Consider the following 17,074-nt stretch of genomic DNA (forward strand, 5'->3'; position numbering starts at 1 on the left):
ATAAGCCAACTGTCTCCTAGCTGCACAGACATTGTGTAAATGAATGAGGGGACACAGATACTAAGACAAGGTTATTAATGGTTTTGTGTCTTTGTTTAGCAGCACTGATCTTACTACCTGTGTGGAAGATGGACAACAACGGAATGTCAGGCAGAACAGAAATAATACTTAGAGTGTAAAATATATATTAATTCTTAATTTAGGCTTTTTTTCCTTCCATGTAGGTGTTGAAATTTTCATAAAGAGCAAGGAAACTGGAATGTGGTGTCGTGGAACTATCACCAAACTAATCCCTGTAAAAAGTAAAAAAGAAGAGAAGCCTTCTGATCCAATAAGATACAAAGTTTGTGATGTGGCAGTGATGGAAGTATTTCTGATTGATGTTGGGAGTTCAGAAGCTTTAATTTTCTCAGGGTATGTTCACAAAGAGTTGTTCTCTGCATTTGTCCTTTGAGAGTTGATACTTAAGAGTTTTTCTGTTAAGAAACAGTCAGCAAATATGCTTCAGTAGCTTTTTTTTTTCCTCATTGGCAATAGGTATGATGCTGCTGAACAACCTGAACCTTCTCCTTTGCAAACTATTGAACCTGATGACATCTGCTTGTTTGTAAGGAAGCCAGATAAGAATATTGAGGCAGAACTTGGAGCTGTTCCTCCTTTAGCAGTCCAGTGTTCATTGAAAGATATTGTTCCCAAAAATGCAGTAAGTAAAAGTTGTCTCTGCTACTTCAGGAGAATTTTATTCATTTTAAGATTTACATTAAAGAATTTGAGTGCATAATGTACCACAATCTTACTCCAGTCTAAACAGAATAAAACTTACTAATACAGAGTATATTTTAAAGTATATGTGTATCTATTAAAAGATGGCTTGCGTTGCTTTAGTTGGAAAGGAAACAAACTTAACAGCAGTCTGCCTTTAGAAAGCCTCTGGGTTTATGCTCATACATTTCAGATTTTAATATCAGCTTGACTTAGTTTTATGCAGTTAAAATACTTAATGGTCTATCACAAAATGATATTATCTTGTGTTGTCCTGGATATGAACTAAACAATCTGTGCTCTTAGGAAATACTGAATGCACTTCTGTTCAGATGCATCCATGCTCACTTCCTTGTTTCTGTCTTCTTTGACTCTCAGATATTATCAGGACTTTTGTTTTCTCTCTAACAGAGTGAAAGTTGGGGAGAGGAAGCAAAGACAAACTTTTTAGGGATGGTCAATAATAAAGTTGTTCTAATGACCATATTTAGAGAAGAGAATGGCGTTCTCATTGTGGATTTGAAAAAACCTCCACATAATAAAATCAGCAGTGACATGCCCGTATCCCTCAAGGATGCGTTAGTTTTTTTGGACTTGGCAAGGTAAGTGTCATCTGGTCTATGCTCTTATGACAGAAATGATAATGGAGTAATGATAATGTCATAAATGATACTGGAACTTAAAAAGTGAAGTTGATTGAGCAAGTTGTTTTTGCAGTGTTCGGTGTGTTAGTGTGTGATGTGTTCATGTTCAGCAATATCCGTTGATGCCCTTTTTTGCCTCCACTAATAAACACTAAACGTTCATTTTCTCTAATCAGAACTTTAATTGGACAATGAACTTTATTTCAGAAAACTATCAAATCTAAATTTCTGTGTAAGTTTGAGAACAATGGTTTCTCCTTTTACCCCCATGTCATTCAGCATCCCCTGCTGAGAGAAAAGCATGCCAAAACCAGCCTTGTATCTTTGATTTGGACGGGAGGCAGTGACAGCCAGGCTGGTCACAGTAGGGTGGGTATAAGGGGGAGCTTGACGTTGGCATTGGGACAGAAGGGGGCTGTTTCGGAGGGACTAACAAAAGAGACAGGAGATAGAAAAGAACAGTGAGTGCTTTGGTGGTTATTAGGCTGATGGTAATGATACGTGGGAGATGACTTCTGCTGCATCTGCATTCCTCTGGTAATTGTTTTCCTCTCATAAGTGAGGGAAAGAAGACTTAAAAATGTTCTGTCAATATAGTGGGTTTCGCCTTTTTGGGGGGTAGAGAGGGGACAATTTAAATGCACATTTCTGTTTCCCAAATAAAATACTTAAAGGGGACAGCTGGCAGATATCTTACTACTGTGGTAGATCTGTTGGGGGAGAAATTAGAATTGGCTGTGCAAACTGCAAGAAGGAAAGTTCAAGCTATTCACACAAATGTGGAACAAGTTACTTTTGAAATGTTTTTTTTCATTTTTTTATAGTAAAACTGACATACGAATATAGGTCTTCCTTCTCAGTCAACTTTGACAAAAGTTACTCAAACTCTTTTTGTACCTTAGGTTTAAGTCACATCTTCCTAATCACTTAGAAAATAATACGGTCTTGCGGTATAAACCACCTAAGATACCAGAAGAAAAAGAAGTCTTTGTTGTAGTTTGCCACATAAATAGTCCGAGTGATTTCTATCTGCAATTGGTAAGTTTAGAAATGAGGTCTGTTTAAATAGAACTCTGTACAGGTATTTTTATGTTGAGCTACTTGGAGTAAACAACAAATGAGTTACAGTTTCCATTATTTTCTGATGTTAGTCGTCATAGGATTTCTGGAATTAACATACTAGATTAGCTGTAAGAATTCTAGATTAATCCTAATTAAATGCAGGAATTTCTGGAATGCCCTCAAATTTTTTGACAGTTTGCTTACATGGTTAATTTCCATGGGGGTGTGTGGTAGTTTGGTGTTAAGAATAGTGACTGAGCAGGGCAATATTCAATAATCTTTAGGGTCTTTAGTTACGAACACGTGAAGTGAATTATTGGTCAGTATGGGGGTAAGGAGTACAAAATACACTGCCAGAAATAATTTCCTTTAAAAGAACAAAAATACTGCTGAAAATTAAGAATTCTGATCTGTATGTGTTACAGAATGTTTTGTTGCTCTTAATTTAGGTAGATAGCCTGGATACTTCAGCTTTTCCAAAGAAAAACAAAGAGAGACACAAATACCAGGATAGCAAAGACTTGCAAATTGTCTGCCCAGTTGAAGGCCAACCCTGTATTGCAAAACACAAAGATGGGAATTGGTACAGAGCACAAATTACAGGTTCTGGTTCTTCTGCTGTAATGCTAAGTAACAAAATCAGATGTGCCGCTTGATCAGTCACCCGTTGGATGTGAATAATGAATAAAAAACCGACTGTTACATCTATTAGGCAGTCATTCTAACAGCTAGGTTCATAAATTCAATACTGCTAATGTTTGTTGTATTTTTTTCTTACTCTGTGCTTCATATCCCTTGACGCAAAAGAAATGGTACAATTACTTTTTGGTATTGAAATTCTATTACATATTTTAATATTTCACATTAGCTTCAGCTACAGATTTGTCTATTATATCCAACTTCTGGTTGTAATTAGTATGGGGTAGTAATTCCTGTAGTAATTGCCAAAGTATTGGAGGCAGAGGGAGACCTCTAAGACGCCTGTATGGGCAGTGTACTTAATGTGCATGGATGTGTGCTTGCATGTCTCCTTGGCATGTAGTTCATATGCCAGCATCTCTTAAAATGATGAGATGTATCGGGTTCAGAATGCTTAAACTTAAGTCAAGAATCCAAAAGAGCTGACTCTTACATTTAAACAAACAAAAAAAAAATCATTAGCTTGTAGATCATGTGAAAATGTGATATTTTTAAAAGGGTGTAAATGTGGACTTTGCTTTGAAATTCTGATGATTTTGCTTGGATTTGATACTCCTTTTTGTTTGTAATAACTTGAAGATTTTGTCCCTGGATTGTTTTTCTTGAAGGGCTGCCACGTTCACAAGAAGTTGTGGTCAAATACGTTGACCTTGGCAGCGTCGCTAATGTAACTCTTAAAGACATATGCAAAGCAGAAGATGAGATTCTCAGCTTTCCAGAAAAGGTAAGTTATTGCTCAAACTAACAACTGAAAATAAATAAAATGCAGATGGATGGAAAGGGAAATACAGAATTGCTAAGATTATCAAGTAAATGAAATGTCAATTAAGTGATGTCAGTTTCAATTGAAATCCAGTGTTACCTTGGGTTGGGGTGTGTATGTGGGTGTGTATGTTTATTCAAATACTTCCTTTTACTCCATCATAGAAAGCATAATTAATTTTCACATTGTAACATTTTCAAATAGTAATCTAATAGAACTGTATCTTTGTTTTAAAGCATTTGAAGTTGGGTATTTTCTAAACTTTTCGTCTTGAAGGGAGTTTCCCCTCCTGGCAAGGAAAAAAATGGGTGGGAAAAAGTATTTCTGTCAAACAAAAAATGCACGCAAGTTTAAAAAAAAAAAAAAACTTCTATTGTTCATCAGATAGTTCTGGTTGTCAATCCTAATTTTTCTAAGCTTTAAAACTTGATGTGTTTGTTGATAGGTTTTATAGCCTGTTTTAGGCCACGGAAGTAGTGACTGTTGTAACTAACATTGGCTGGCATCTTGTACAAAAAACAGGATTTAGCTGTTTATATTTTGAACAGATGTTTCTGGGAAGAGTTTCAACAGAAATAATTCAGCTGTTCTATAATGACAGCAAGGGAGAGGAAACACTGAAAATGGCAAAATGCTTTTGCTGTTGCAGGAATTTAAGAAATACTTCCTATCGCTATTAGGTTTAAGGCAAGTAGTAGAAAGATGCGCAGGCCTGCATTTGCTTGCATTATTATGGTTTCATATCTCTTCAATTAAAAGAAAAAAAAAGGATTTAAAATCCTCTGAAACATGAATGAATACAACACTGCAAAACCAAGGATTCAGAAGGTAGGAGTATCAGAAGTGAAGCTGCTTGTGTGCAGGTCTGTCCTGTTGCACGTAAGCATTGTTAACTCTTAATACACGATCATGTATTCTGTAGACGTAAGTGTGAATTGGTTGTTACAAGAGATGTTAATTAGGCTGTTAAAGGAGAAGCCCGTTAATGCAGTTTGCACTCATTTTAAATGACTTTGGTACTGCAGAAATAGTGCCAAAACTGGAATGAGAAGTGTGTCGTGGTTTAACCCGACCGGCAGCTAAACACCACGCAGCCGTTCGCTCACCCTCCCCCCTCCCTCTCTGGGACGGGGGAGAGAAATGGAAAGTGAAGCCCGTGAGTTGAGATAAAGACAGTTTAATAAGACAGGAAAAAAAAATAACAAAAATAATAATAACAATAATAATAATGATGATACAATGGGGATAATACGAAAGTAATAATAGTATGTACAAACAAGTGATGCACAATGCAATTGCTCACCACCCGCTGACCGATGCCCAGCCTAACCCCGAGCAGTCCGGCCCCCTCCCCCGGCTAGCCACCCCTATATATTGTTTAGCATGACGTCAGATGGTATGGAATACCCCTTTGGCTAGTTTGGGTCACCTGTCCTGGGTCTGTCCCCTCCCAGCTCTTACTGCACCCCCCAGCCTGCCCGTTGGCAGGACAGAGCAAAGGCTGAGATGTCCTTGGCTTAGTATAAGCACTGCTCTGCAACAATTAAAGCATCGGGGTGTTATCAGCACTCTTCTCATTCTAAGCCAAAACACAGCATTCCACCAGCTACTAGGAAGAAAATTAATTCTGTGCTAACTGAAACCAGGACAGAAGTGTTAAAGTATTGTTGGTTTTGGCATCCACAGCCCTTTTTGTCTAACAGTTATTTAACCTGTCAGTCAGTCTTACTTTCTTATTCCTGACTGACTGTATCCTAAGAATATCTCCCAAACATGTTTATTTCCATTACCCTTATTTCCTTTCTCTTTTTTTTCCCAGCCTCTGTTACTCTTCTTACTTTTCGTGCAATAAACAAGAAGGAAGAAATAGTAATATTCAGTTAACTAACTTAAAATTGAGCTGTAGTATAGGTACCAAGCTTTGAAGTAAAGATGCTAAAGAGGAATTATTTTAAACAAAGTACTTCTCATCAGATTTGTCTTTTTTTTTTTTTTTTTTTTGTCATCATAATACCTTACCAAAACCTCCAAAAACCTCCAGAAGTATTCTGACATAAGTTCTGTGGTGTTCTGGCATCTCTGTAAAATCCTTGTTGTAGTCACGTTAGGCTTAAATGTTTTAAGTTTGTGTCGCTACATTAAGTTAAGCAAAACAGGTTTAAAGTTTTCCTCTTAATCTCTCTGTAATAACCTTTGTTGTCCTCTGCAGACAATTCTGTACCTACCCATGAAGGGAGGCAAGGAGAAGTAAGCTCTATTTCAGCAAGACTGTTACTGAGTTTGAGCTTTATGTCCATCTGCAGGCTACAGGGTTGGGGGACCACGTGGGTCTTAAGTCTGATCAAATGTTGTTAAAGTGGAATCCTGGTCATGCTGTCCTGCATGGGTGCAAAATCAAGGTGTTGTTTGGTTTTATTCTAATGGGATGGTACTGATACGTGATGGCAAATGGATAATTTGAGTTATTTTTCAGGCAATCAAGTGTAGGCTGGCTTACATTGAGCCTTACAAAGCAGCAGATGAGTGGAACAGAGAAGCCACAAGAAGATTTGAAGAAATGACTGAAGATAAATTTATGGTGTGTTCAATTGTTGGTAAGTTATCACAAGTGTGTTGGTTTCTGCTTAAGTATTATTAAATGAACTCAAATATAGAAACATGTACTATTACGTCTTTGAAATGTTTATATCCGTACTTGTGATGGGTAGCCTGGAGTGTGCACATCCAGACATGAACTAACTGAAGGAGGTGTAAAAGACACAACCTCAGATGAAAGTTCTGTTACATCTCTTGTTGTGGGCCACGCTGGTGGAACAGGATTTAAATATCCTGGTTTATAAGATGACCTTGTTTCCAAAATTCCAGTAACTCTCAACAATTCCTGACTTTAATGGTAGCTGTGAATGTGATTGTTGTTGCTCTAAAACATCCCCAACCCCCAAAAACAAATTTTGATTAACATATGTATGCCTTAGTAGAACTTTTCTCAATACCAGTTATTGTTAATATGCAGGTAGTTGTTTTTCAATATGCACAGAACAGTGGTTTGGAGCCTATCTAATACTTGAAATTACATGCAGCAGTTGGTTTCTTGTAATTAGTGTCTTCTGATTTTACAGATGTGTGCAAAGCTAAACCTCTCTATCTTGTTGATGGCTCAGAATCAATTCTATAAATCATATGTAATTTCACAAAATTTGTTGCTTCATGCCATTTGCTGTGTCTCTGGAAGAATAAGTGGTCTTTACTGTAATTGATTAATACTATGTTTGTTATTAATTCACAGAGGTTTTGAAGAACAACATTTTATCTGTTAAACTCTTTGACTCCCACGCTCCTCATGGAAGAGGCTCCAGTATTAACTGCCAGCTGGTTAAAGAGAACCTTGCATCCTACATACCTGGGTATGTGTTTGCTCTGCATAACTCAAAATAACTCAAAAGTCTTTGGAAATACTGGATTTGTGAAACAGAACTGTTGGCTTTAGTATGTCACCTGAGTGGCTGGAATTGGCCACTTTTGTGATGAATCTTCCCAAACTGGTTATTAAGGTTCCCATTCTTTTGTATTAAGAAAAGAAATATCCACCCTTACGTGTTTGAAGTACACTTAAGGTAACTCATCTCTTTGGAAGTTCTGCTACTAGAAGAGAAACTCTTGGGTAACCAACTACAACAGCGACAGACAGAAGAGTTGGGAAGAGATGAGGCCTTTGGAGACAGTCCTGCTCCATGTAGTTTGTTGGCTTTTAGAAAAGATATAATCCATGAGTATATTCGTGAAGATCAATAATTATTCCTTAATAACTTCTGACTGCTGATGAGAATAAAACGATTGTTAAATAGCTTTTGTTTTGAAAGTGGAATTCAAGTTCTGCTTTTTTCAAGAGGAAGCAAGTAATTGGCTTTTCATCTCTTAGTTCAGAAATACAAATAAATCCTAAGAACACTATTATTGTACCGATGACATTTTTAATAGCTTTTTGTAAAGTTAAGCAGCTTTATTTAAACCTGAATTGTTTCTGTTGGATTGCTTTGTTGTCACTAGGGTATTTTCTTTTGTTGTGGTTCAGCTATACTTAAAAGCCTGGTGTCAGCCTGCAAACAAATGGATATGTTACCTTCATATAAGATGCTGTAAGACTTTGGTAACTTGAGTGATCTGTTGGGTTTTAACTATGTGTGGTGGGTTGGCCTCAGCCATACAGTTGTTTGTTCACTCACACCTCCATATTTATACAGCAGGGAAAACAGAACCAGGAACAAGAAAACTCATGGCTTAAAACAAAGCCAGGGAAAGCACTTACCAAGTGCTGTTACTGGCAAAACAGACTCAACTTGGGAAATTTAACTTAATTCATTATTGATTAACATAAATTGTTAATATAACAATTGTTAATAGATTCAGGTACTGGAAAACAGAAGGCAAACATAATTCCTGTCTTCCCCCTTTAAATCTTCATTCCTAATCTTACTTCGATTCAAACACCTCACTCCTCCTCCCTCCTTTGGTCCCTTCTTACAGAAGCTCCCCTTGCAGACCTTGCCTTGCAACCACCAACACTTTAAATTCTATACTCAATATTCCTTTTAGTTGGAATGATCCTTATATTAGTGGGGGGTGGTAAAGGGATTGCTCTGTTTTTTTCAGAGGGTCTTGGCTTACGTTGTTTTACGCTTGTGGCTCTGGCCCTCCATAGATAATTTGTTGCACTTTTCTCCCTGAATTTTGCATTTGTGAAGACAGATGGCCTGCAACAAAGCGAGAGACTGGAGATGAATTTAAACCTATTTTTAGAACATCCAGAATCACATCTGTCATATGCTTACTCTGTTCAGTGATGTTCAGGAACACCAACGTCAGCTCTAAATGAGTGTGAGATGGTGTAAGCAGGAGAGCACAGTGGTCCAGTAAAGAATACTTGCTGAGAAGCAATATTAATTAGCAAACATCAGTAACTCTACTCCTGAGTTAAGTACATAAAGTTAAAGAAAAACTCCTGAACTCTGAAGTTCATTCCAAATTTATTTTTTTTCTGATGGTCTGCAATAATAATGCTATACTGGAGTTACCAGAGGGGGCTCTAGGGTGTGTAACATGTTTCTAATTTGGAGGTGCTTGCCACAGCAGACTGCCTCTGGGTGGGGACCATGTGATTGTTCAGACTCCTTGTACATGAGGCAGGCGTATAGATGAATTGTGGTGCTCATTTCAGGATGTTGTGAATGACTCAATACCTAAATAGTAAGGAATATTATCTCCAATAGTTTAATTCCTGTGAATGAAAAGAGAGGTAGTAGATCTCTGAAAACTTGGAATTTTCTCCTTGGAGGCCCAGAAATGGTAAGCAGTTAAACTCAAGCTTGCTGTTTCCCTCAGTCTGTGGTATTTTCAATAAGCCAGTTCTTTTTGCATTAACAGATGATTTTTCCAAGCTGTAGGCTGGGCTGTTTCCCAAATGGATTGCTGTGTACCAGCCAAGGCTTGATTGCTTTTGGGCTTTATTCTGTCTGGTTCACACTATTAAAACAAATTTTCATCAGGGTATTCACATGACCAGCTTCATGGAGTACTCTAATTAGGAAAGGTGTTATGTTGTATCCTCAGGGAATGCTAGAAAGGTAAAGGTTTCATGGGCTTAGTATTTCCTTACTTCTGAAACAGTTATGTACATATCTCGATGTTGCAAGTTTCACCCAGAGGCAACATTACTAATAGCATGCTTCTGGAAAGCAATTTGGTATCTTTTATCCAGACATGAGCATTAATCTTTTGCAGTTTGTTTTATATCAGGCTTGCTTCTCTTCTGGCAGCCTACATTTGACTGTAAAATTTGCAAGGATACTTCCTGAAGGAACATTAAAAGAAAGTTACTATCATGAGTGTTGAAGGACTATTCACAAATGCTTTTGGTTTTTTTCTTTTTCTGCTTTTCTAAGTTTTTTCTTTGTTCTTAATGTGTTCAGTTGTAACCGCTGAGCTCCTCTTGATTGTTGAAAATGTGTTTGATATTCGGATTCTGATTATTTCATGTTCTTTACAGGTACGTTGAAAGTACTTCTGTAAGGCCCAATGAAATATGGGATGTTCCCGTAGAAGAAACTGCTGAAAACTTGAAAGATTTAAATCCTATAAACATGAGACCACTGGAGGAAGAAAGGGATTTCAGATCGCTTGCTAAGAAAGAGCTACAAGTGAGAATTAGCCATGTGGTGTCTCCAAGTAAAATCTTTATACAATGGCTGTCATCAGGAAGTATACTGAAAAGGTACTCGCATGCAGCTTTTCTAGAGAGATGTTTATGTTATAAATGGATGAAGTATAGTTAGAGCAAACTGCTTAGGATTGCATTTAGCAGTGGGTACTCTTCAAATGTTTTTGATTTGTTCTGCTTTGAAAAAAGTACAGGAACAAAACACAGATACGCACTACGTTGTAATTCATTAAATATTTGTGATTCCAAATTAAGTACATGATCTAACTCCTATTGCAAATTACACTTCATGTACTAAGTACACTACCCAGAAAGACTAAATATTTCTGCTTTTTCTTCTCCTCTTTTCTTTGTTAGAAATCTAAATAGCAATATCTTTTAAGTCTTGTAACTTCAGTTAAATTATTTCTTTCTCCATGATTCTAATATGCTGTTAGAAAAGCTTGAAAGCAACTTCTAAACAACATACCAACTTTACTTGGGTACCTGGAAGCAGTCTGCTTAGGTAACGCTACCTGCTGCTTGAAGATGTTGAAATCAATGTCAGTGCCTAGTGCAAGTTCCTTATTTGCTGCCTCTTACTTTTCCTTCCTTTCTTCTTTTTACTTCCTTGCATCTGCCTATCTAGACTCCCATTAAATTAGTCATGGTGCTAAATGAATGCCACACACTAAAGTCGTAAAGAGAAAATAGTCCATTTTTCAAATAGTGCCATACAGAAGGTCCATAATCCCTCAGATAAATTCATCTGTTCAAGAAAGTGCTGTTCAAGAATCTTAAATGGATTGCATCTGTTTTTACAGTCTCGTTTCATGTATTCCTTATGTGCCATAAAGTAAAACTGTAGCATTATGTGTCTGTTAAACAACTTCTAAAATTGTTAGTGTATGCTAGTTAACTAGTAATTGACTAAATAATACCCTGCACTCATCCGATAAAATTTTACCACTAGGAATGTGCGTTGTTCAATGTTAGTTTACAGGAGAAGATGGCTGCCTTCTACAAAGAATCCCAGCCAGAGTCAGTGAAGTGGGAGTGTAATATGCACTGTGCTGTGTATGTACACGAATTGAAACAGTGGCAAAGAGGTCAGATAAGCAAGATTGTCTCTGAAACAACTGCAGAGGTAAGCTCCCATCATAAGAGGGTTCATTTTTTTTTTAAGTTTGTAATCATGCATTGATTAAATAATCTAAAACTTAAGCTGCTTCTCTGCTAGTATTTTCTCGTATGGCTTTTTGCTTTAGTCAAGCCTTTTAAGTTGCACTGTACATTGTTACAAATGAGATTACTGCCTCATAAAGCTCAAACGCATTTAGCAGGGAACCTGATAGTCAAAAAAGGCTCACGAGGTTGACTTTGTGTCTGTTCGTGCTGCACTTGGCAGCACAGCACAGATTGCCCAGCTGCAGCCCAGCAGTTCAGCTCAGATTCCAGAAGCAGTGCAAACCTGAGGGGGATGTTAAGTCAAACCTAATGAGCCTTGCTTGGAAGATGGGGCCAGCTGAACCAAGTGCCACGCTGCAGGAACATGGAGTCGTGCTCTTCCTTGAACCCTGTGCTGGTGACGAAGCACTGTGCCATGGAGGTGTAACTTCACCTGGCCTGATGGCCGCAGACGGGTCCCTATCTTTTAGGGGAAAAAGGATCCTGGGCCAGGAACTGGCAGGGCTCATTGAGAGGGCTTTAAACTAGGTAGGAAGGGGGATGGGGCTGAGGCTAGGATTGTTGGGGCTGTGCCAGGGGGAACAATGGCAAGGCTGGAGGATAAGGCTATGGCCCAGCTGAAGTGCACCTACACCAATGCACGCAGCATGGGTAACAAACAGGAGGAGCTGGAAGCCATCGTGCGGCAGGCAGGCTACGACTTGGTTGCCATCACGGAGACGTGGTGGGACCAGTCTCATGACTGGAGTGCTGCAATGCCTGGCTATAAGCTCTATAGAAGGGACAGGCAGCATAGAAGGGGTGGTGGTGTGGCTCTCTATATTAGAGAGTCTTTCGAGGTTGTAGAACTCGAGGTTGGGAATGACAAGGTCGAGTCCCTTTGGGTTAGGATCGGCAGGGACAACAAGGCTAGTGTCCTGGTCGGGGTCTGCTATAGACCGCCGAACCAGGATGAGGAGACGGATGAGGAATTCTACAGGCAGCTGACAGAGGTTGCTAAATCATCAGCTCTTGTACTCGTAGGGGACTTCAACTTCCCTGACATATCCTGGAAGCACAACACAGCCCTGAGAAAGCAGTCTAGGAGGTTTCTGGAGAGCGTGGAAGATAGCTTCCTGATGCAGCTGGTTAGTGAGCCTACCAGGGGTGGTGCCCCGCTAGACCTTCTCTTCACAAACAGAGAAGGACTGGTGGAGGACGTGATCGTCGGGAGCTGTCTTGGGCAGAGTGACCACGCAATGGTGGAGTTCACTATTCTTGGCGAGGCCAGGAAGGGGACCAGTAAAACCGCTGTATTGGACTTTCGAAGGGCTGACTTTGAGCTGCTCAGGACACTGGTTGGTGGAGTCCCTTGGGAGGTGGTTCTGAAGGGCAGAGGGGTCCAGGAAGGCTGGGCGCTCTTCAAGAGGGAAGTCTTAATGGCGCAGGAACGGTCTGTCCCCACGTGCCCAAAGACGAGCTGGCGGGGAAGAAGACCGGCCTGGCTCAACAGAGAATTGTGGCTTGATCTTAGGAGGAAAAAGAGGGTTTATAAGCTTTGGAAAAGTGGGCAGGCCACTAAGGAGGACTTTAAAGAAGTAGCGAGGCTGTGCAGGGACAAAATTAGGAAGGCCAAAGCTCATCTGGAGCTCAATCTGGCTACTGCCGTTAAAGATAACAAAAAACGTTTCTATAAATACATCAACACAAAAAGGAGGACTAAGGAGAATCTCCATCCTTTACTGGATGCGGGGGGAAACTTAGTTACAAGAGATGAGGAAAAGGCGGAGGTGCTCAATGCCTTCTTTGCCTCAGTCTTTAGCGGCAATACCGGATGTTCTCTGGATACTCAGTACCCTGAGCTGGTGGAAGGCGATGGGGAGCAGGATGTGGCCCTCATTATCCATGAAGAACTGGTTGGTGACCTGCTACGGCACTTAGATGTGCACAAGTCGATGGGGCCGGATGGGATCCACCCAAGGGTACTGAGGGAACTGGCAGAGGAGCTGGCCAAGCCACTTTCCATCATTTATCAACAGTCCTGGCTATCAGGGGAGGTTCCAATCGACTGGCGGCTAGCAAACGTGACGCCCATCTACAAGAAGGGCCGGAGGGCAGACCCGGGAAACTACAGGCCTGTCAGTTTGACCTCAGTGCCAGGAAAGCTCATGGAGCAGATCCTCCTGAGAGTCATCATGCAGCAATTGCAGGGGAAGCAGGCGATCAGGCCCAGTCAGCATGGCTTTATGAAAGGCAGGTCATGCCTGACGAACCTGATCTCCTTCTATGACAGAGTGACGCGCTGGGTGGATGAGGGAAAGGCTGTGGATGTGGTCTACCTTGACTTCAGCAAGGCTTTTGACACCGTCTCCCACAGCATTCTCCTCAAGAAACTGGCTGCTCTTGGCTTGGACTGGCGCACGCTTCGCTGGGTTAGAAACTGGCTGGATAGCCGGGCCCAAAGAGTCGTGGTGAATGGAGCCAAGTCCAGTTGGAGGCCAGTCACTAGTGGCGTCCCCCAGGGCTCGGTGCTGGGGCCGGTCCTCTTTAATATCTTCATCGATGATCTGGACGAGGGCATCGAGTGCACCCTCAGTAAGTTCGCAGATGACACCAAGTTAGGTGCGTGTGTCGATCTGCTCGAGGGTAGGAAAGCTCTGCAGGAGGATCTGGATAGGCTGCACCGATGGGCTGAGGTCAACTGCATGAAGTTCAACAAGGCCAAGTGCCGGGTCCTGCACCTGGGGCGCAATAACCCCAAGCAGAGCTACAGGCTGGGAGAGGAATGGTTGGAGAGCTGCCAGGCAGAGAAGGACCTGGGAGTGATGGTGGATAGTCGGCTGAATATGAGCCAGCAGTGTGCTCAGGTGGCCAAGAAGGCCAACGGCATCCTGGCTTGTATCAGGAACAGCGTGACCAGCAGGGCTAGGGAGGTGATCGTCCCCCTGTACTCAGCTCTGGTGAGGCCGCACCTCGAGTACTGTGTTCAGTTTTGGGCCCCTCACTACAGGAAGGACATCGAGGTGCTTGAGCGGGTGCAGAGAAGGGCGACGAAGCTGGTGAGGGGCCTGGAGAACAAGTCCTACGAGGAGCGGCTGAGGGAGCTGGGCTTGTTCAGCCTGGAGAAGAGGAGGCTCAGGGGTGACCTTATCGCTCTTTTTAGGTACCTCAAGGGAGGCTGTAGCGAGGTGGGGGTTGGTCTGTTCTCCCACGTGCCTGGTGACAGGACGAGGGGGAATGGGCTTAAGTTGCGCCAGGGGAGTTTTAGGTTAGATGTTAGGAAGAACTTCTTCACTGAAAGGGTTGTGAGGCACTGGAACAGGCTGCCCAGGGAAGTGGTGGAGTCACCATCCCTGGAAGTCTTCAAAAGACGTTTAGATGTAGAGCTTAGGGATATGGTTTAGTGGAGGGCTGTTAGCGTTAGGTTGGAGGTTGGACTCGATGACCTTGAGGTCTCTTCCAACCTAGAAATTCTGTGATTCTGTGATTCTGTGATTCTGTGAACTTCTCACACAGTCCTAGATGCGGGTAGATGACTGCTTCCTTCAGAAGCCTGGCTTTGTAGTAATACCGATTATCCAGGGCTGGTTTACAGCTGGTTCTCCCCAGCATCACCACATTACGCCTCAGGGATGCGCTTCATAGGAAGGAAAAGCGGGACTTCCTATGCTTATTTTGCATCATCACCTGCTTTCTGAGGCTGAGAGCCCGCAAAAAGCCATGTCAGTTACCATGTCAGTTGGAAATGCTGGAATTAACACAACTTTTTAAAGTTACGATTCTACAGATAGCAATTATTTATTGTTATATTGATTGCATGAAATGTTAGCTGCATGAAGGGCCAGTCAACCTTTACGAGAGAGAGCTGCTGGAAGACACAGTGCTTTTGCCAGCTGAGAGTTTATGGGTTAGAATTAGAGGGCAAACTGCTGTGGGTACTGTGGTGGATGTATGCTACAGATCACCTGATGTGGAAGCAGAAGACTTACTAGGACAACTGGAAAAAGCCAGTTTTCAGGCTCAGGTCCTCATGGGTTATCTGTTGGAAGGGCAACACAGTAAAGCAGAAGCAATCCTGGAGTTTTCTGGAGTGCATTGATGATGATTTTCCAACACAGGTGACTGAAGAGCTGGCATGGGGAAGTAGTTTGCTAAAACTGATGTTGATGAACAAGGAAAAACTGGTCAAGAATGTGAAAGTAGTGGGCAGCCTTCACTGCAGTGACCAGAAGGTGGTAGAACTCAGGATCTGAGAAGAAGAAGTAAGGAAAGGGCAGGATCCTGAAGGCCTGGGACTTCAGGAGAGCCAACTTGGGCTTCCTTCAGGAATCTACTTGAATGAATCCAATAGGATGAAGTTCCAGAGGGAAGAGAGGTCCAAGAGTTATTTTCAAGCATCATTTCCAAGGTCAAGGTGGATCCATCCCACATGGAAGAAGTCAAGCAAAGGCAGTAGGAGGCCTGCCTGGATGACCATGGAGCTCCTGACAAAACTCGTGACAAACCATGGGAAGGAGGATAGAAGAGGTTGAAGCAGGAGGGCAGGAGCAGCATGGAGATGCTGTCTGGTCATGCTAGGACAAGGTCAGGAAAGCCAAAGCCTACCTGGAGTTGATAGTTTGTGGGATGTGAAAGACTGCAAGAAAGGTTTCTACAAGTATAATGGCAATAAAAGAAATAGAGGAAATGTGGGCCTTCCACTGAATGGGGTGGGAGGCATGGTGCAAAGGACATGGAAGCAGCCAAGGTACCTGATGCCTTTTTCACCTTGCTGTGCTAGTAAGGTGCACCTTCAGGATAAGCTTGGCCCAGTAAGAAAGTTTGGAGCAAGAAAGACAGAAGAGAATGAGGATCAGGTATGGAAAACCCTTAAATAAAGGGGACATACACAAGTCGCTGGCCCCTGATGGGATGCACCCCTGAGGGCTGAGGGAGGGAGCTGACCAATATGCAAGGCTTCTCTCTATAATCTCTGAGATGTCATGGTGGTCGGGGGATGTTCCTGGGTCCTGGAAGACAGCGAATGCTATGCTAATCTTGAGGAAGGACAAGGAGGAGGATCTGAAGAACTACAGTCTGATAAGCCTCACTTCACTCTCTGGAAATAAGATAGAGAAAATATTCAAAACCCGTTTCAAAACATACAGCAGGAAGTGAGAAGTGAGCATGGATTTCAAGTGGGAAACTGTGCTTGACAAACATGTTCACGATGAGGTGATTAGCTCAGCGATAAGAGGGGAGCAGGGGTCTTGTCTTGACTTTAGCAAGGTATGCGGTGTTTATAGGTTTAGAAATTGAAATACACTGACACAACTGAGGGAAAATAAATTAGCTTAAGCAAGTTAACGGTCTCTGTAAAGTTGCTTACATGTGAAAACATTTGTGTTTTGTCCTGTCAGTGATCTCTTACTGCCACTTTTGTTGTGAGAAGGTCATTGATCATTGTGTACCTTGATGATTTCACTCCATTATAAATCTTGGTAATGTTAGGCTAAATTTTCTTTCCCCTGTTCAGGCATGCTTGGAGTTATCATGTTGTTACAGGCAATGTTAAGAGAGTGGTTTCTGTTTTGTTTCTTGTTTGTAACAGGTAATGCTCTATGATTCTGGAGCTGAAAAAACAGTGGATATCAGCTGTCTAAGAAAACTTGAGGAAAGCATGAAGAGAATTAAGACATTAGCAATTGAATGCTCCTTAGTAGACATAAGGTAGCCTTTCCCTTACACTGAAGCTGCAGCATTAGAAACCTGATAACGACATAGCGCAATATTTTCCTGTATTAA

At 41.5% G+C, this 17,074-nt stretch overlaps 1 protein-coding gene across 1 annotated transcript in view; it reads left to right on the plus strand.

Annotated features, from left to right (window-relative positions):
* RNF17 (ring finger protein 17) overlaps positions 1–17,074 on the plus strand; it is a gene marked incomplete at both ends in the record, with an annotated part of 46,567 nt that overhangs the window by 18,251 nt on the left and 11,242 nt on the right. Inside the window, 11 exons of the mRNA XM_084306235.1 lie at positions 225–414; positions 538–703; positions 1,174–1,364; positions 2,309–2,444; positions 2,918–3,071; positions 3,776–3,891; positions 6,404–6,524; positions 7,217–7,334; positions 9,974–10,198; positions 11,120–11,270; positions 16,881–16,999. Coding sequence (XP_084162361.1) covers positions 225–414; positions 538–703; positions 1,174–1,364; positions 2,309–2,444; positions 2,918–3,071; positions 3,776–3,891; positions 6,404–6,524; positions 7,217–7,334; positions 9,974–10,198; positions 11,120–11,270; positions 16,881–16,999 — 1,687 coding nt within the window. The remainder of the gene's footprint in view (positions 1–224; positions 415–537; positions 704–1,173; positions 1,365–2,308; positions 2,445–2,917; positions 3,072–3,775; positions 3,892–6,403; positions 6,525–7,216; positions 7,335–9,973; positions 10,199–11,119; positions 11,271–16,880; positions 17,000–17,074) is intronic.

This window comes from Netta rufina (assembly GCF_964035555.1).
Source record: "Netta rufina genome assembly, chromosome: 1".
NCBI lineage: Eukaryota > Metazoa > Chordata > Aves > Anseriformes > Anatidae > Netta > Netta rufina.